The sequence below is a fragment of the Mobula birostris genome, chromosome 2, assembly GCF_030028105.1.
Source record: "Mobula birostris isolate sMobBir1 chromosome 2, sMobBir1.hap1, whole genome shotgun sequence".
Taxonomy (NCBI): domain Eukaryota; kingdom Metazoa; phylum Chordata; class Chondrichthyes; order Myliobatiformes; family Myliobatidae; genus Mobula; species Mobula birostris.
Window position 1 is genome coordinate 3,449,098 of NC_092371.1, and position 21,141 is coordinate 3,470,238.

A 21,141-nucleotide genomic window follows, 5' to 3' on the forward strand; every position below is an offset into this window, starting at 1 on the left:
AACACCTCTATTGTATCTGCCCCGGCAGTTAATTCCAGGCACCATCCTCTCTGTGTGAAAAAAAACTTGTACCTGACATCTATTTGAAATTACCCCTTTCTCCCTAAATGCATGCCCTCTGGTATTAAACATTTCAGACACTTCGACACTGGGGAAAAGATACCGACCGGCTGTCTGCGCCTCTCCGAATTTCATAAACCTCCATCACATCTTCCCTCAGCCTCTGTCGCTCCAGTGAATGCAATCCAAGCTTGTCCAACCTCACTACAGCACATCAGAATCAGAATCCTTTATTATCGCCAAGTATGTGGACACATACAGGGAATTTGACGTCGGTTTCCCTGTACAGAATCAAAAGGCAAACAAAACAATAGTGCGAATAATCGTGAACTATATACAATGAGGTATACCTGTATATGTACAGGTGGACTTGGTTTATAATAGACTAAAATTCAAGTGTTCATAAGACTGATAGCAAACGGAAAGAAACTGTTCTTGTACCTATTTGTCCTGGCATATAGTGATCTAAAGCGCCTACAGAAGGAAGGAGTTGGAACAGGTGATGTCCAGGGTGTGATGGGTCTACAATGATGCTGCTTGCTCGCTTCCTGACTCTAGATGCATATAAGTCCTGGATCGAGGGCAGCTTCACACCAATAATCCTTTCCGCAGCCCTGACGGTTCTTTGGAGTCTATTCTTGTCTCCAATCCAGGCAACAGGAATTAGTGGGAATAAATGGAGAATAAACAATAAATGGGTCAGCACAGACTGTGTGCCTGACTCCAGTCCAGTCCTGATGAAGGACCTGGGCCTGAAACATCAACTGTTTATTCCTTTCCATAGATGCTGTCTGATCTGCTAAGTTTCTCGACCATTTTCTGTGTGTTACTTTGGATTTCCAGCATCTGCAGAATCTCTTGTGTTTAGGGTGCCTGATGTTGGAATTAGCTGCTTTAGTCCACATGTTGCTATCCAGTTTTTGGGATGTCCTGCTATTCAAACCGTAGAGTGTCTTTGATGTCGGGAAGCCCAGTTCTGAAGGTCCAGATGTTTCTACAGATGTATGCACCACAGAGAGAACTCTGAATGGTTGCATCACAGCCCGGAATAGAGGCTCCAAAACATGGGATGGCAAGAGACTGCAGTGTTGTAGGCTTAGCCAGATCCATCACTGGCACGATCCTCCCCACCACTCAGGATATCTTCAAAAGACGGTGGCATACATCATTAAAAACCTTCAACTTCCCATGAGGGAGTTGTCCTCTTCTCATTACTACCATCGGGAATCAGATTCAGAATCAGGTTTAATATATCTGCCATACGTATGTTGTGAAATTTGTTGTTTTGCGGCAGTAGTACATTGCAATAAATAATAATAAAAACTATAAATTACAATAAGTATAAATAAATATAAATTAATTCAGCATTGCAAAAAGAGAGAAAAAACAATGAGGTTGTTTTCATGGGTCCATTCAGAAATCTGATGGCAGTAACCTGAGAAGCCATTCACTCAGGTTCGCTGATCAAGTAGAAAAGGCAGCAACTCACGGCAGTTTTGAGCCATGGTCAACCAGCGCGTGGGATTGATTAGCAAGAACAAACGCAGAGGCAAGCGGAGCAGCCATCGTCGGAGCAGCCATCATCGGAGCAGTCATCGTCAGAGCGGCCATCGTCAGAGCGGCAGAGTTGGAGCGGCCATCATCAGGGCAGCCATCGTCGGAGCGGTCATCGTCGGAGCGGCCATCATCGGAGCGGTCATCGTCAGAGCGGCCATCGTCAGAGCGGCAGAGTTGGAGAAGCCATCATCAGAGCAGCCATTGTCGGAGCAGCCATCATCAGAGCGGTCATCGTCAGAGCGGCCATTGTCAGAGCGGCAAAGTTGGAGCGGCCATCATCAGAGCAGCCATCATCGGAGCGGCCATCGTCAGAGCGGCCATCATCAGAGCAGCCATCGTCAGAGCGGCCATCATCAGAGCAGCCATTGTCGGAGCAGCCATCGTCGGAGCGGCCATCATCGGAGTGGTCATGGTCGGAGCAGCCATTGTCGGAGCAGCCATCGTCGGAGCGGCCATTGTCAGAGCGGCAGAGATAGAGTGGAGACTTTGAGGCTTTAGCCCCTCAAGGCTTCAGCAAGGTGAGGCTTCAGCCACAGAAGGCAAAAAAAAAGTTATACATAGAGATCCTCCCCCTCACCCATTCTTTACACTTTCTCAGTTAGAACAATAGAGATGCCATGCAGGAGATTTGAATGCTCCTTTTGTGGGATGAGGGAAGGCAGGGAGACCTCCAGTGTGCCTGACAACTACAGCTGCAAGAAGTGCATCCAGCTGCAGCTTCTATCAAACCACGTTAAGGAGTTGGAACTGGAACAGGATGAACTCCAGATCATTCGGGAGGCTGAGGGGTGATAGACAGGACATATAGAGAGGTAGTTACACCCAAGGTGCAGGACACAGTCAACTGGGTGACAGTCAGGAGAGGGAAAGGGGTTAAACAGCTAGTGCAGAGTCCCTGTGGCCAACCTCTCAACAACAGGTAGACCACATTGGATACTGCTGGGGGGAATGACCCAGCAGAGGATATTTACAGCAGTCAGGTCTCTGGCACTGAGTCTGACCCTGTGATTCAGAAGGGAAGTGTGGAGAAGAGGCGAGCTGTGGTAAAAGGGGATTTATTAGTCAAGGGAACAGAAAGGAGATTCTGCGGACAAGAACAAGATTCCCAGATGATATGTTGCCTCCTGGGTGCCAGGGTCTGGGACATCTCGGACATAGTTAGGAAGAGTGATGAGGTTCTGCAAAGGGAGTTCAGGGAGTTAGGTGCTTAGTTAAAGGGCAGGACCTCCAGGTTTGTGGATTCAGGATTACTACACATAGCACATGCTAGTGAGGCCAGAATAAGGAAGATTATACAGTTCAATACCATTAGACCATAAGACAAAGGAGCAGGAGTCAGCCATTCAGCCCATCGAGTCTGCTCCACCATTTTATCATGAGCTGACCCATTCTCCCATTTAGTCCCACTCCCCCGCCTTCTCACCGTAACCTTCGATGCCCTGGCTACTCAGATACCTATCAATCTCTGCCTTAAATACACCCAATGACTTGGCCTCCACTGCTGCCCGTGGCAACAAATTCCATAGATTCACCACCCTCTGACTAAAAAAATTTCTTTGCATTTCTGTTCTGAATGGGCGCCCTTCAATCCTTAAGTCGTGCCCTCTCGTACTAGACTCCCCCATCATGGGAAACAACTTTGCCACATCCACTCTGTCCATGCCTTTCAACATTCGAAATGTTTCTATGAGGTCCCCCCTCATTCTTCTGAACTCCAAGGAATACAGTCCAAGAGCGGACAAACGTTCCTCATATGTTAACCCTCTCATTCCCGGAATCATTCTAGTGAATCTTCTCTGTACCCTCTCCAACGTCAGCACGTCCTTTCTTAAATAAGGAGACCAAAACTGCCTACTGTACTCCAAGTGAGGTCTCACCTGTGCCTTATAGAGCCTCAACATTACATCCCTGCTCCTATACTCTATTCCTCTAGAAATGAATGCCAACATGGCATTCGCCTTCTTCACCACTGACTCAACCTGGAGGTTAACCTTAAGGGTATCCTGTACGAGGACTCGCGAGTCCCGTTGCATCTCAGAACTTTGAATTCTTTCCCCATTTAAATAAGAGTTTGCCCATTTATTACGTGGCTAAGGAGTTGGTTTAGGAGGGAGGACATAACATTTCTGGATCTGTGGGCTCTCCTCCAGGGAAGGTGGGACCTGTACAGAAGAGACAGCTGGCACCTGGAATGAAATATCCTAGTGGGGTGGTTTGTGAGTGCTGCATGGTGGGGCTTATCTAGGGTTGTAGGGGGATGGGAACCAGAATGCCAGAACAGTTAGTGGAGAGGTTGTGTAGACAGATGTTGGTAAGACCTCAGACAAAGTCAGGAATCAAAAGATTGAGTGACCAGTGTCTTGAACTGTTTATATTTCAATGCAAGAAGCATCATAGGAAAGATGGATGAGCTCAGGACACGGATCAACACCTGGAATATGATATTGTGAGATTTGGTTGCAGGAGGGGCAGGACTGGCAGCTCAATATTACTGGGTTCCATTGTTTTAGATAAGACAGAGCAGAAGGGATTAAAGGAGGAGGGTTGGCCTTACTAGTCAGGTGAAATCTCATGGCAGGATAGATTGGGGAACACGGCCAGTGGGGCATTATGGATGGAACTGAGAAATATGACCACGTCAATGGGGCTATATTACAGACCACGCAGTCCGATATAGACAGATCACAGACTGTTGCAAGAAGAATAAGGTTGTTATAGTAAGAGATTTTAATTTTCCACATATCGACTAGGAATTTCATATTGTAAAAGGACGATTTGGAATAGAGTTTGCCAAATGTCTTTAGGAAAGTTTCCTTAGCAGTACATAGAAGTACCAAAGAGAGAATTGTGATACCTGATCTGCTATTAGGGAATGAGATAGGGCAGGTGACGAAGTTTGTGTTCCCTTGGACCCTACAGGACGCAAGTGCAGAAATTTGCGGGCCCGAGTGGAGATATTTAAATCATACTTAGTGACAGGGAAGGTACCAGAGAATTGGGGGGCAGCCAGTGTTGTTCCACTGCTTAAGAAATTATCTAAACATAAACCAGGAAATTATAGGCTGATGAGTCTGATATCAGTAGTGGGAAAGGTATTCTAAGGGACCGGATATATAAGTATTTGGATAGACATGGACTGATTAAGGATAGACAGCATGGCTTCATGTGTAGTAGGTCATGTCTAACCAATCTTATTTGTCAAGGAAGTTACTAGGAAAGTTACTGGATGGATTTTAGCAAGGCATTTGACAAGGTCCCACAAGGGAGGTTTGTCAAGGAGGTTCAGTCGCTTGGCATTCAAGATGAGGTAGTAAACTGGATACCTGATCAGGGCATGACTGTGCAAACGCGTGGCTGTCAGCCTGTGAGAACAGTGAGAAGAGTTTAAAAGGAAGACAGATTTACAGAGCGGGCGACAGAGTAGAGGGAGACAGAGTTGGAAGGCTTTGGCTCAATGGGGCTTAGGCGATAACGGGTCGAGGCGAGGAAGATTATCTGTGTAGAATACAGACAGAAACTATGTGTGTGAGGCCGGTTTTCTGTGCTCGGTGTCAAATGTGTGAGGTCTGGGAAACTCCCAACCTCCCGGAAGGCCACGTCTGTGCTAGGTGCATCGAGCTGCAGCTCCTTTGGGACTGTGTGAGGGAACTGGAGATGCAGCTCGATGACCTTCATCTGGTCAGGGAGAGTGAGGAGGTGAAAGAGAGGAGCTACAGGCAGGTAGTCACACCGGGGCCTCAGGAGACAGATAAGTGGGTAACTGTCAGGAGGGGGAAGGGGAAGAGTCAGAGGCTAGAGTGCACCCCTGTGGCTGTACCACTTGACAATAAGTACTCCTGCTTGAGTACTGTTGGGCGGGGGGGAAACAGCCTACCTGGGGGAAACAACAGTGGCCGTGCCTCTGGTACAGAGTCTGGCCCTGTGGCTCAGAAGGGCAGGGAAAGGAAGATGATGGCAGCAGTGATAGGGGACTCTATAGTTAGGGGGTCAGACAGGCGATTCTGTGGACTCAGAAAAGAAACACAGATGGTAGTTTGTCTCCCAGATGCCAGGGTGCGGGATGTTTCTGATCACGTCCACAATATCCTGAAGTGGGAAGGTGAACAGCCAGAGGTTGTGGTACATATTGGTACCAACAACATGGCAGAAAAAGGGAGGTGGTCCTGAAAGCAGACTACAGGGAGTTAGGTAGGAAGTTGAGAAGCAGGATCTCAAAGGCAGTCATTTTGTGATTACTGCCTGTGCCACGTGAGAGTGAGTATAGGAATAGAGTGAGGTGGAGGATAAATGCATGGCTGAGGGATTGGAGCAGGGGGCTGGGATTCAGATTTCTGGATCATAGGGACCTCTTTTGGGGCAGGTGTGACCTGTACAAAAAGGACAGGTTGCACTTGAATCCCAAGGGGACCAATATCCTGGCAGGAAGGTTTGCTCAGGCTATTGGGGAGAGTTTAAACTAGAATTGCTGGGGGGTGGGAACTGAACTGAAGAGACGGAGGAAGAGGCGGTTGGCTCACAAATAGGGAAAGCTTGGAGACAGTGTGTGAGGGAGGATAGGCAGGTGATAAAGAAGGGAGGCGCTCAGACTGATGGTTTGAGATGTGTCTATTTTAATGCAAAGAGTATTATGAACAAAGCAGATGAGCTTAGAGCGTGGATCAGTACTTGGAGCGATGATGTTGTGGCCATTACAGAGACTTGGATGGCTCAGGGGCAGGAATGGTTACTTCAAGTGCCAGGCTTTAGATGTTTCAGAAAGGACAGGGAGGGAGGCAAAAGAGGTGGGGGCATGGCACTGTTGATCAGAGATAGTGTCACGGCTACAGAAAAGGAGGAAGTCATGGAGGGACTGTCTACAGAGTCTCTGTGGGTAGAAATTAGGAACAGGAATGTCATAAGGGGGGCGGTGGGAGCAGACCCAAATCCGAGACACAGACACTGAAGTACTAAGAACAGGACAGGACTGGAGTTAGGGATGTGACTGGATGCAGACAAGCAGCTGGAACAGGAACACAGTCTTGGGCTAGGACATTGGCTAGGAAAGCGGGACCAAGACGAGGAACTGGGAACTAGGAGCCTGGGCTTGGACTCCGAGCCAGAGACTGGACAAGGACCCAGAACCTGGGTCTTGACTCGGGCTCGGACCCCGGAACCAGGCGAGGACATGACGTGGCTACAGGACTGGACATGGCTTGGGTTCCTCAAGGCTTGGGTTTCTTCGAGGTGAGGACACGACGAGGCTTGGGTTCGGACTCCGAGTCAGAGACTGGACAAGGACCCAGAATCTGGGTCTTGACTCGGGCTCGGACTCCGGATCTAGGCGAAGACATGACGTTGGGAGACAGGAACCTCGGAACACAAAGCCGGAAGCCGTGACTTGGTCTTGGGGAGGACAAGAACACAGAGCCTTGGTCTAGAGCACAGGAACACGGAGCCTTGGACTTGAGAGACAGGAACATGGAACACAGAGCCAGAACCCCTCCTTGGGAACAGGACGTAGGGCCGGTACTCAGACACAGAATGCTGAACACGATGAGACAGTTCCTAACACTAGGTAGCGGCAAACGGCTGGACCTACCTAGCAAAGGCATGGATACAGAGACAGTTCCAACTCAATGATGGACAGTTCCTTATCTTGGCACAGCAAGGCTCCAGTCTCGCTCTGGTGGTTGAACTTGACCAGGTTGCAGGCAAGGCTTCAGAAGGAAGGGGAAGGGAAGGGAACAGTCCAGCCTCAGGGTAATGGCAAAGATGGCCTGGCTTACCCCACAGAGGCAAGGACAGAAAGGGACAGATCCAACTGTAGGGCAACAGCAAACAAAGCCTGACTTACCCCATAGAGGCATGGACGGGATACTGACAAGACAAACTAGCAACCACACTCGAACCCAGGGTCACTTATATTCCCAGCCGTAAAATGAGCATCAGGTACTTATGATTAATCCCAGCTGAAACAAGGGACAGCCGAAAGACCTGGAGTCCGGAGTCCATGGACCGGACCGTGAACCGGAACACGGACTTCACGGACCAGACCATGACAAGGAAGGGGTCCATGCCTCTATGGGGTAAGTCAATAATTCTACTGGGTGTTATTTATAGAGCACCCATTAGTAACAGGGACATTGAGGAGCAGATTCTGGAAAGGTGTAATAATAACACAGTTGTTGTGGTGGGAGAGTTTAATTATAAATATTGATTGCTATGTCCCTAGCGCAAGGGGTTTAGATGGGGTGGTGATTGTTAGGTGTGTTCAAGAAGGTTTCTTGACACCACATATAGATAAGCCTACAAGAGGAGAGGCTGTACTTGATCTTGTATTGGGAAATGAATCTGGTCAGGTGTCGGGTCCCTCAGTAGGAGAGCATTTTGGAGATATATGATTATGAAGACAAGTATTCCTCTTTTATTGTCATTTAGTAATGCATGCATTAAGAAATGATACAATATTTCCTCCGTGTGATATCACAAAACACAGGACAAACGGACTGAAAAAACTGACAAAACCACAGAATTATAACATATAGTTACAACAGAGCAACAATACCATAACTTGATGAAGAAGTCCATGAGCACAGTAAAGTTCAAAGTTTCTCGAATGTCCCACATCTCACGCAAATGGGAGAAGGAAGAAAAACTCTCCCTGCCATGCCGACCACAGTCCGACTCTGAGTCATCCGAAAACTTCGAGCTCACATCAGCTCTCCGACACCGAGTACTGAGCGGTATCTCTGCCGAATGATTCGACCTCCTTCTCGGTCGCCAAAAGCAGGCAAGGCTGGGGATTTTGAGGCCTACCCTTCGAAAGATTCCCGACCACACAGTAACGACAGCAGCGGACGAGCAGTTCAGAAATTTCTCCAGATGTTCCTCTGTGCTTTCACATCCGTCTCCATCAAATCAGAATCGTCCACGGCTCCTACTTAACAGATATGATATCATTTTTCACTGGAGAGCAGCCAACACGCAGGCGCACCGCCACCTTCTCCTCCCGCCTTTGTTACAATAGTGATCACAATCTTATCTCCTCTACCATAGCATTGGAGAGGGATTGGAACAGACAAGTTAGGAAAGCGTTCAGTTGAAGTAAGGGGAAATATGAGGCTATCGGGCAGGAACTTGGAAGCATAAATTGGGAACAGATGTTCTCAGGGAAATGTACAGAAGAAATGTGGCCAATGTTCAGGGGATATTTGCGTGGAGTTCTGCATAGGTACGTTCCAATGGGAGTGTACAGGAACTGTGTTGTACAAAGGCTGTTGTAAATCTAGTCAAGAAGAAAAGAAGAGCTTACGAAAGGTTCAAAAAACTAGGTAATGATAGAGATCTAGAAGATTATAAGGCTAGCAGGAAGGAGTTTAAGAAAGAAATTGGGGGCCATGAGAAGGCCTTGGCTGACAGGATTAAGAAAAGCCCCCAAGGCATTCTACAAGTATGTGAAGAGCAAGAGGATAAAATGTGAGAGAATAGGACCAATCAAGTGTGACAGTGGAAAAGTTTGTATGGAAGTGGAGGAGATAGCGGAAATACTTAATGAGTACTTTGCTTCTGTATTCACTATGGAAAAGGATCCTGGCGATTGTAGGGATGATTATCAGTGGACTGAAAAGCTTGAACATGTAGATATTAAGGAAGAGGATGTGCTGGAGCTTTTGGAAAGCATCAAGTTGGATAAGTCACCAGGACCGGACGAGATGTACCCCAGGCTACTGTGGGAGGTGAGGGAAGAGATTGCTGAGCCTCTGGCAATGATCTTTGCATCATCAATGGGGACAGGAGAGGTTCCTGAGGATTGGAGGGTTGCAGATGTAGTTCCATTATTCAAGAAAGGAAGTAGAGATAGCCCAGGAAATTATAGACCAGTGAGTCTTACTTCAGTGGTTGGTAAGTTGATGGAGAAGATCCTGAGAGGCAGGATTTATAAACATTTGGAGAGGCATAATATGATTAGGAATAGTCAGCATAGCTTGGTGAAAGGCAGGTTGTGCCTAATGAGCTTGATTGATTGGATTTTTTGAGGATGTGACTAAACACATTGATGAAGGTAGAGCAGTAGATGTAGTGTATATGGATTTCAGCAAGGCATTTGATAAGGTACCCCATGCAAGGCTTATTGAGAAAGTAAGGAGGCATGGGATTCAAGGGGACATTGCTTTGTGGATCTGAGACTGGCTTGCCCACAGAAGGCAAAGAGTGGTTGTAGACAGGTCATAATTCTTCAAGGAGGTTGGTCACCAGTGGTGTGTCTCAGGGAACTGTTCTGGAACCTCTACTCTTCGTGATTTTTATAAATGACCTGGTTGAGGAAGTGGAGGGATGGGTTAGTAAATTTGCTGATGACACAAAGTTTGGTGGTGTTGTGGATAGTGTGGAGGGCTGTCAGAGGTTACAGCAGGACATTGATAGGATGCAAAACTGGGCTGAGAAGTGGAAGATGGAGTTCAACCAAGTCTGAGGTGGTTCATTTTGGTAGGTCAAACATGATGGCAGAATATAGCATTAATGGTAAGACTCTTGGCAGTGTGGAGGATCAGAGGGATCTTGGGGTCTGAGTCCATAGGACAGTCAAAGCTGCTGCACTGGTTGACTCTGTGGTTAAGAAGGCATACGGTGCATTGGCCTTCATCAATCATGGGATTGAGTTTAAGAGCCGAGAGGTAATGTTGCAGCTATATAGGACCCTGGTCAGACCCCACTTGGAGTACTGTGCTCAGTTCTGGTTGCCTCACTACAGGAAGGATGTGGATACTATAGAGAGAGTGCAGAAGAGATTTACAAGGATGTTGCCTGGATTGGAAAGCATGCCTTATCAGAATAGGTTGAGCGAACTTAGCCTTTTCTCCTTGGAGCGACCTGATAGAGGTGTCTCAGATGATAGGCATTGATAGTGTGGATAGCCAGAGGCTTTTTCCCAGGGCTGAAATGGGTAACACGTGGGGGCATAGTATTAAAGGTGCTTGGAAGTAGGTACAAGGGGGATGTCAGAGGTAAGATTTTCACACAGAGAGTGGTGGGTGCATGGAACACACTGCCAGTGAAGGTGGTAGATGCGGATACAATAGGGTCTTTGAAGGGATTCTTAGACAGGTAAATGGAGCTCAGAAAAATAGAGGGCTATGAGTAACCCTAGGTAATTTCTAAGGTAAGGACATGTTCGGCAAAGCTTTGTGGGCCGAAGGGCCTGTTTTGTGCTGTAGGTTTTCTAAGTTTCTATGTTTCTACCTCAATGAACCCATAAATTCTGTTTCAATTAACCCACCAACATGACCTCAAACAACCTCAATGAACACACAAACTCGGTCTCAGTGAATCCACAAATTTAACCTCAATGCACCCACAAGGACAACCTCAATGAACCCAGAAACACAACCTCAATTAATCCACGACCATGACCCCATTGAACCTATAAACTTCAATGAAATCACAAGTGTGACCACAGTGAACCCATAAATTTTACCTCAATGAATCCACAAACCTCACCTCGATGAACCCATAAGCACAATCTCAATGAACCTACAAACTCACCCTCAATGAATAACCACAACCTCAATCAACACACCAACAGCACCTTCATGAACCCACATACGACCACAAGGCACCCACAAACACTACCTCAATGAACCCACAAACACAACCTCAATGAACCCACAAACACAACCTCAATGAACCCACAAACACTACCTCATGAAGCCAGAAACCACATCTCAATGAACCCACAAACATGACCCCAATGACCTCACACACCCCACCTCAAGAAACCCACAACACAAACTTCCTGAACCCACGAATACCACCTCAATACAACCACATACAAACGTACACCACCTCAAGGAACCCACAAACACGATCACAGTGGACCTAGAAACACAACCTCAATTAATCCACGAACATGACCTTAATGAACCCACAAACAACACCTCAATTAACTCACAAATTTCACCTCAATTAACTTGCCAACATGACCTCAAACAACCCAGAAACACAACCTCAATGAACTCACAAGCTTGATCTCAGAAAATTCATAAATTCCACTTCAATGCACCCACAAATTCCACCTCAGTTCACCCACAAACATAAACTCGACTTCATTACTTTTTTTGCACTCTTGATTCATTTTTGTAATTCACAGTAATTTTATCTTTGCACTCTACTGCTGCCACAAAGCAACAAATTTCACATCTCAAAATCTGATTCACTTTCTAATTCTGGTCCATGACGTTGCATTTAAAAGGTCCTTGACAGTGTGACTCCCAGCCTTGAGTTATCGATGTTGGCACCAACTTTGAGCGTCCAGAGGATATCGGCCTCGTTAGTAGGCTCTGTAACTCAGATGTGCCACACCCTAGTTGGGGAGTCAAAGTTGTTGAAGCCATTTTGAAGATCCAGATGTTGGCTCCCAGTTTTATGTGTCCCCAGATTTGGGACTCATGGCTGAAGGACCAGATGTTGTCCCTGCTTTAAAGGACCCTGTTGCTGGGACAGATTCAAGTGCTGAGAGGTCGGGACCCCCTGACATTTTTCCCTCACTGGCTGTCCTCTATCCTTTGGGCCCTCACTGGAGAGTGGTAAGATGGTGGATCGTCTATCTTCACACGCAGTGGTCTCCTTGGCAGCCTTTGTGACACAATCAAACCACACCGCCCCTCGGCCCAATGTTCCAATCAGCATGGGCCATCCACATCAGCTGACTAACTGCTGAATTGTGACATCATGGGTTGGATCAGATCAAGTGACGTTCTCTTGGCATCAGGGATTGGCACTGCCGCAGTCTCCAGGGTGCTGGTCCATCTGGTGGGAAACCGGGGCCAAGGTTGAAGCAGCAGAGGAGCAGGAGTGCAGGAGGTGTTGGCGTTGGGTGGGCAAGAGACACACCAAGGCCATGAGGGAGGGATGTGCGTGAACCTTGTGTGACTTGGACAGAGGTTTATCGTGGGGTCAAGTCACACCACAGAGGCCGACCTTCTGGCATCCGTACCCCGATCCTGGCCAAGGCATGGGCGTAGCTCTCCCGGTGCCAAGGATCAGTACCTCGCCAGGGCACAGTGGGATGATTACCCAGAGGGAGGACAACCGGCTGGGTCCAGACCTCGAAGCTGATAGATCCCACTGCTGCGGTTTCAGCTGCCACCGCGAAGGAGGCTATTGGCCCCATCGTGTCAATGCCGGCTCTCTGAGAAATCCCGCCCCTCTCCTCTATTCATCCCCGTTCCCTATCCTCCCCAGATTCCCATCAACTGCCCCCAGCTTCTACCTCTCACCCAGGGGGAGGGGGTTTAACCTCTGCTCCCTGAAAGTCTGTCAAGCGTGAGATGAATACAGAATGGGGTACAGTACAGCTCAGGAACAGGCCTTTGACCAACAGTATTTGTGCTGACTCCGACACCAAATTAAACGAAATCCCTCCTGCCTGCACTTGGTCCATATCCCTCCATTCTCTGCACATCCACGTGTCTGTCTAACGGCCTCTTCAACACTGTCGCATCTGCCTCCACCAACACCCCAGGCAGAACATCCGGGGCACCCACCCACTCTGTGTAAAAAACTGTCCCTACAAACTCCATCCCTACCACGCACACACAGTCTTTTCCTTAGGGTAGAAGTGTCAAAGACTAGAGGGTGCAGGTTTAATAGGAAAGGGGGAAACATTAAAGGAGATGTGCCAGGCAAGTTCTTTACGCAGAGAGTGGTAAGTCACAGAGTCATACAGAAATGGATCCTTTGGCCTATCCGATGCATGCCGACCAGGATACCCTATCCAAACTAGATCCATTTTCCCGTGTTTGACCCATATTCCTATTCATGTACCTGTCCGTATCCCTCTAAACCTTTCCTATCTGTGTACCTGTCCATATCCCTCTAAACCTTTCCTATCCGTGTACCTGTCCATATCCCTCTAAACCTTTCCTATCCGTGTACCTGTCCATATCCCTCTAAACCTTTCCTATCCGTGTACCTGTCCCTATCCCTCTAAACCTTTCCTATCCGTGTACCTGTTCGTATCCCTCTCAACCTTTCCTATCCATGTACCTGTCCGTATCCATCTAAACCTTTCCTATCCGTGTACCTGTCCATATCCCTCTCAACCTTTCCTATCCGTGTACCCGTCCATATCCATCTAAAACTTTCCTATCCGTGTCCCTGTCCAGGTGCATTTTAAATGTTGTTAATGTACCTGCCTCAACTACTTCCTCTGGCAGTTCATTCCATAGACTAACCACCCTCTAGGTGAAGAAGTTGCCCCTCAAGTTCTTATGAAACCTCTACCCTCTCACCATAAACCTGTGCCTTGCAGTTCCTGATTTCCTATCCTCGGGAAAAAGAGTGTTCATTCACCCTGCCTATGCCCCTCATGGTTTCATCCACCTCTGTAAGGTCACTCCTCATTCTCAACTTGCTCAACTTCTCCCCGTAACTGAGTCCTCAAATCCTGGCAACATCCTGTAAATCTCCTCTGCACTCGTAGCAACACACAGAAAATGCTGGAGGAACTCAGCAGGCCAGGCAGCATCTATGGAAAAGAGTACAGTCGACGTTTTGGGCCGAGCCTATTCATTAGGACAGATGAAGGGCCTCGAGCTGAAACGCCAACATAGATGCTGCCTGGCTGCTGAGTTCCTCCAGCATCTTGTGTGTGTTGTTCGGATTTCCAGCATCTGCCGGATTTCTCGTTTGTGTTCCTTTCCAGCTTAATGGCATCTTCGCTATGACAGGGAAACCAAAACTGAGAACAATTCCACAGATCTGGCCTCACCAACTGCAAGATAACATCCCAACATCTATACTCAGTGCCCTGACTGATGAAGGCCTGCAGCCAAACATCTTCTTCACCATCGCTTTGAGGAAATCATGTTCACATTCCCTAGGGTCCCTTTGCCCTACAGTGGGTGTCAGGAATGCACTGGCGGGTGCTGGTGGAGGGAAATGGAAAAGAGATGTGGAAGGGATATTTAGACGGGAAGGGCACGGAGGAAAAGGGGTTTTAGTTTAATGCCACGTTCCTGTGCTGTACCATTCCATGTTCTACACTCCCACAGTCTTGCTGCGCTTCCCAGTGTCCCAGCAATCGCAAAACCCTGCCTGAGATTAATGGTCGCTTTCTACTTCCACAGTGGTCTTGGGCATGATGCGGACACCTGGGGCGGTCACCCTGCTGATAGCAGGGCTCCAGGCTCTGGCTGCTGGTGGGACCACTGCATCCTGCTACCCATCTGTCAGGGGCCCGCAGACAGCAGCATCGAGGCCCCCTGGCATCCAGAAGCCCTGGGAGAGACCCCGTCTCCCCGACACCCTCAAGCCCCTCGGCTACGAGCTGCGGCTCTGGCCCCAGCTCTCCCAGGACAGGAAGTCTGGCCTCTTCGTGTTCCACGGCAGATCAACAGTGACCTTCCTCTGCCGGCAGCCAACTCGGCACATCCTCGTCCACAGCAAGGCACTGAGCTACACCAAGCACCCACGGGTGACGGGCAGGGGCGGCTCCGCACCAGCCGTGGGGAAATTCTGGCAGGAGTCTGCCGGCGAGTACCTGGTGGTGCTCCTGGAGGGGCACCTGGACCAGGGCAAGGTCTACTCCCTGCATACGGCCTTCAGCGGAGAGCTGGCCAGCGATATGGCCGGTCTGTACTACTGCCAGTACCAGCAGGATGGCTCCACCAGGTGAGGGGGCTTGAGGTGGGTGGGCACCTCCTGTCAAATGACTGACCATCAAATTCATGTCACCTTTCAGCAGAAGGAGAGGGGTGCTTGTAGGAAGATATAAAATTAAGAAAGGGATAGATAAGAGAGAGGCAGGAAAACTGTTTCCACTGGTAGGTGAGAATTGAACTGGGGGACATAGCTGCTTGATCTAGATGACAGAACACAAGACGATAAGATTCCTTATACTAGATAATGAGATGGCATGGTAGGGCCGTGAGTGGAGTAATACTTTAACAATGCCAGCGCTGTCTGTGATGGTGTCGATCTCCTCTGGGTGCTCCAGTTTCCTCCCACATTCCAAAGACATACTGGCTGGTACGTTAATTGGTTAGATGGGTGTCATTGGGTGGCGTGTGAGCACTGGGATCAGAATGGCCTATTACCGTACTCTGTCTCTAAATAAATAGAATAAAAGGTAGGAATAGGATCAAGTCACTCAGCCTAACTCACCCATCAACCAAGCCCAGCTACCTCCCAATGGGCAGAGAGGTGGCAGAAGGGAGTTTAATCTGGACAATTGTAAGGAGTTGCACCTTGGAGGTCAAATGTAAGACTATAAAACCAGAAGACATAAGAGCAGAATTAGGCCATTTGGCCCATTGAGTATGCTACACCATTCTAGCGTGGCTGACTTATTATCCCATTCAACCCCATTCTCCTGGCCTTCTCCTCATAACCTTTTGACACTTCATTGTTCAAGAACCTATCAACCTCTACTTTAAATGTACGCAATGACTTGACCTCCGCAGCTACCTGTAGCACTGAATTCCACAAATTCACCATCCTCTGGCTAAATAAGTTGTTCCTCATCTCTTTCTAAAGGGATGTCCTTGTATTCTCGGGCTGTGCTCACTGGTCCTAGACTCCCCTACTACAGGAAGCATCCGCTACACATCCACTCTATCTCCGCCTTTCAATATTCAGCGGGTTTCAGTGAGATCCCCCTCATTCTTCTAAACCTGGAAGGACAGAGATGAGGAAAATCTGCTTTTCCCAAATGTTAGTAAATCTGTGGAATTCTCTGACTAAGGAAGCAGTAGAGGATGCCTCATTAAATATATATGAGACACAGTCGGATAGATATTTTTCATAAGAGGGGAATTGGGTTCTGGGGAAAAGGCAGGAAGGTGAGTCTGAGTCTACAGTCAGATCAGCTTTGATCTTATTGAATGGCAATGTAAGCTGAACGTGGCAGATGGTCGACTTCCCATGTCTTTACATCACCCGCCATCCAAACCCCAACAAATTCCCAATGGGCAGAGAGGAGGCAGATGTAGTCTAATCCATCAACATGTGAAGCATTGCAATGTGGGAGATCAAATGTAAGACGTTTGAGATGATAGGAGCAGAAACAGGCCATTCAGCCCATCGAGTCTGCTCCACCATTCCTCCTCATCTCTGGTTTACAGGGCGTCCTTCCTTTCTGAGGTTATGCCCTCTGGCCCCAGACTCTTCTTCTATTGGAAACACCCTCTCCATGTCCTCTCTGTCTTGGCCTTTCAATATTCAGTAGGTTTCAGTGAGATCCCCCTTTTATTCTTCTAAACTTGGAAGGACAGAATTGAGGAAAATCAGCTTTTCCCAGCGAGAAGTGAATCCATGTTATTCTCTGTCTAGGGAAACAATAGAGGCTACATCAGTAAATAGATTTAAGACACAGTTGGATCGAGTTTTGTGTAGCCGAGGAATTAAGGGTTATGGGGAAAAGCAGGTAGGTGGAGCTGAGTCCATGGCCAGACCAGCCTCGATCTTATTCAACAGCGGAGCAGATGGCCGACTCCTGTTCCCAGGTCTTATGTCACCCAGTTACCAAACCCCAACAGCTTCCCAATGGGCAGAGAGATGACTGTAGGGGTCCAACCCGGGCATAAAGTCCGTGACCACCCACCTTCTCTCTGCCCCTCACAAAGAGTCTCCGTCATTCCAGGGAAAACAGCCCCAGCCTATCCATCGTATCCTCATAACTCCAGCCCTCCATCCCAGTATCATCGTGGTGAATCTTTCCTGCACTCTCCCCAGCTTAATGAAGTCCTTGCTCGATCTCAGTGAGCAGAAGACACACAATATTCCCAGACGCACAGACACACAAACTGACGTTCCCACTTCACACTCCAGGTTTCTGGCTGTGACGATGATGCAGCCCGCCAACGCCCGGCGGGTATTCCCGTGTTTCGACGACCCAGCTCTGAAGGCGACGTTTGACCTGACAGTCGTTCACCGACCGCAGCACACGGCTGTCTCCAACATGCCCGTCAGGAGTAAGTTACTTCACCCCTCATCCCTGATCCTCATCTTTCACCTCCTCATCCCTGATCCTCACTCCTCACCCATGACTTCTGACCCTTATCTATCGCAACCCCCCATGATCCCTGACCCTCATCCTCTCACCCCTGGCCCCTCAACCTCATTCTCTCCCCACATCTTCACCTCTGACCCTTTACACATCAGCATCACCCCATCACTGATTCCACACCTTCATCCTCAGTCTTCACCCTTGATCCCCGCAACCTCACCCCTCACAGATTCCACACTGGTGCACACACACACACATACACCATGGGGTATAGCATCCCACACTGAGACATACACAGACACACACGCATGGTACAAGATCCCACACTGAGACACATATACACACACACGCGGAGTACAAGATCTCACAACACTTACGGGGTACAGGATCCCTCAACACCCACACACGGGGAGTACAGGGTTACACACTGAGACACACACACGGGGAGTACAGGGTTACACACTGAGACACACACGGGACAAAGTCACAGCCTGCTACCTTGCCCGTCCTTCTTGCTGTCGGGAGGCTTCCTCCCCACTCCCTCTCCCTCTTTCCCCTGCCCTCACCCCCGTCTCCTCAACTGCACCCACTGACACTCTGCATGTGTGTGTGTGCACGCAGTGACCTCGGAGATGCGGGTTCACGGGCAGCTGTGGATGGTGACGCGCTTCCATCGGACGCCGCTGATGTCCTCCTACCTGCTGGCGTGCGTGGTCTCCGACTTCCCATCCATCGCAAAGACCTTCAACAAAGTCACAGTAAGCACCATCTCACTCCGTGCCGTCTGTTCGCCGCTAGTTACTAACCCGACCGTGGCTCAGAGAACCAGCTGACACGGCTGTGAACGGGAGCAGGGTTAATGGCACTGACATCAACCCATATCCCTTCCACCCACTCCTTCCTCCACATACTCTGCCTGACCTGCTGGGTTTCATGTTCCCAGCTCAGCTTTCCAATATTTACATTTTTTAAATCTCACTAGTGTCTTGCAGGACTCCAACATAACACCCCGACTTCGACAGGTGAAGGTCAGCGTGACAAATTTGCCACCACCTTATCTACTTGTGACTCCACTTCCAGGGACCCGGCACTCTGCTCTACGCCATTCCTGCAGCTCAGTGCGGGAGTCCTGTTCCCAGGACGCAGTACTGAGCACTTCTCCAAATTCTGTTTTAGCACCATGTCGGATTTTCAGAAAGTGACAATGTCCCGGAATAAGATCCCGTCATCAGAGTCCAGGGGTGTGGGATCATTGGAGGTTTGGTGTCCACTGCTGACACTGTCCTGGGCAGAGATCTGTGCCCTGTGGGTGAAATCCCGTGTCACTGGAGATGACTTTCACTCAGCATCACTGGGAACGAAGGAATAGGTTTGATGATAGTCCTGGGACGGTGAGGTCCGAGTACAATCTCACCTCTGACCTCCTGCTGACCTTTTCCATTTTTTTACAAAGTTGCATTTATTGTAACATCTACATTATCAGAATACTAATCACTGCCACAACACTGGTTCCAAGCTGTATCTGCCCTTGCCCGTCCCTTGGACAACATCAGTGTCATGGAGAGGGGAGACTTGAAGCATGGGCAACTGCCGGTCTTCCATACAACCTTGCCTAGGCCTGCGCCCTGGAGAACCTTTCCAGGCACAGATCCATGGTCTCGGGAGACTAACGGATGCCACCAATCACTGTGACTAAAACAAACTCAGTTCAACTGTTCCCATCCTGATCTATGATCATACTTATCCCCTGCAGTGACCAGCAGTCCCAGAACACCTCCCTGGTACTCACGGTCACCGCATCTTCTCTTTCCAGGGGTACTCAGGCAGGAATGTCCCCCCAGAAAACTGCCGGGCAGTCAGCCCAGGCAGAGCCCTTCACCACCCTATTCCAGGGCCCATGGAGAGCAGACTTGGTGAATCCAGGAGCAGACAGCACCAGATTTTTATTTATTATTTTACAGAAATCTCTTTATTACATTTCACATTTGACAATGTGACAAAATGTATACAATAACACGATTACTAATATCAACTACTCTAAATCAAAACTTAGACTGGCTGGGTGAGTGGGCAGATGCATGGCAGATGCAGTTTAATGTGGATAAATGTGAGGTTATCCACTTTGGTCGTAAGAACAGGAAGGCAGATTATTATCTAAATGGAGTCAAGTTAGGAAAAGGGGAAGCACAACGAGATCTAGGTGTTCTTGTACATCAGTCACTGAAAGCAAGCATGCAAGTACAGCAGGCAGTGAAGAAAGCTAATGGCATGCTGGCCTTCATAACAAGGGGAATTGAGTATAGGAGCAAAGAGGTTCTTCTGCAGCTGTACAGGGCCCTGGTGAGACCACACCTAGAGTACTGTGTGCAGTTTTGGTCTCCAAATTTGAGGAAGGACAGTCTTGCTATTGAGGGAGTGCAGCGTAGGTTCACGTGGATAATTCCCGGGATGGCGGGACTGTCATATATCAAAAGATTAGAGTGACTGGGCTTGTATACTCTGGAATTTAGGAGGCTGAGAGGGGATCTTATTGAAACATAGAAACATAGAAAATAGGTGCAGGAGTAGGCCATTCGGCCCTTCGAGCCTGCACCGCCATTCAGTACGATCATGGCTGATCATCCAACTCAGAACCCCGCCCCAGCCTTCCCTCCATACCCCCTGATCCCCGTAGCCACAAGGGCCATATCTAACTCCCTCTTAAATATAGCCAATGAACTGGCCTCAACTGTTTCCTGTGGCAGAGAATTCCACAGATTCACCACTCTCTGTGTGAAGAAGTTTTTCCTCATCTCGGTCCTAAAAGGCTTCCCCTTTATCCTCAAACTGTGACCCTTCGTTCTGGACTTCCCCAACATCGGGAACAATCTTCCTGCATCTAGCCTGTCCAATCCCTTTAGGATCTTATACGTTTCAATCAGATCCCCCCTCAATCTACTAAATTCCAACGAGTACATATAAGAATATTAAGGGATTGGACACGCTGCAGGCAGGAAGCATGTTCCCGCTGATGGGTGAGTCCAGAACCAGAGGCCACAGTTTAAGAATAAGGGGTAGGCCATTTAGAACGGAGTTGAGGAAAAACTTTTTCACCCAGAGAGTGGTGGATATATGGAATGCTCTGCCCCAGAAGGCTGTGGAGGCCAAGTCTCTGGATGCTTTCAAGAAGAGATGGATAGAGCTCTTAAAGATAGCGGAATCGAAGGTTATGGGGATAAGGCAGGAACTGGATACTGATTGTGGATGATCAGCCATGATCACAGTGAATGGCGGTGCTGGCTCAAAGGGCCGAATGGCCTACTCCTGCACCTATTGTCTATTGTCTATAAAGTAAAATGTTGCCACCCTGTCAAGGATGCCATCTTTCCCCTGAGGTGCTCAATGGTCGCAGAACACTGCAATGGTGCCCATGGGCACCGTGTGTTCTTTCTTCAGGAATACTTGGGCATGGACGTAACCCTGGAATATTGCCAGGCAGTCAGGCCGAGCGGAGCTGTCCGCCATCCACCTCCAGGACCCATGGATAGTAAACTTGGTGA

At 48.6% G+C, this 21,141-nt stretch overlaps 1 protein-coding gene across 5 annotated transcripts in view; it reads left to right on the forward strand.

Annotated features, from left to right (window-relative positions):
- LOC140211277 (aminopeptidase N-like) overlaps window positions 1-21,141 on the forward strand; it is a 90,732-nt gene that overhangs the window by 1,819 nt on the left and 67,772 nt on the right. For all 5 annotated transcript variants that reach the window (XM_072281003.1, XM_072281014.1, XM_072280991.1 and 2 more), the window contains exons 2-4: window positions 14,724-15,267; window positions 17,425-17,567; window positions 18,224-18,360. In XM_072281003.1, the coding sequence (XP_072137104.1) occupies window positions 14,735-15,267; window positions 17,425-17,567; window positions 18,224-18,360 (813 nt within the window). In that variant the 5' untranslated portion in view covers window positions 14,724-14,734. The remainder of the gene's footprint in view (window positions 1-14,723; window positions 15,268-17,424; window positions 17,568-18,223; window positions 18,361-21,141) is intronic.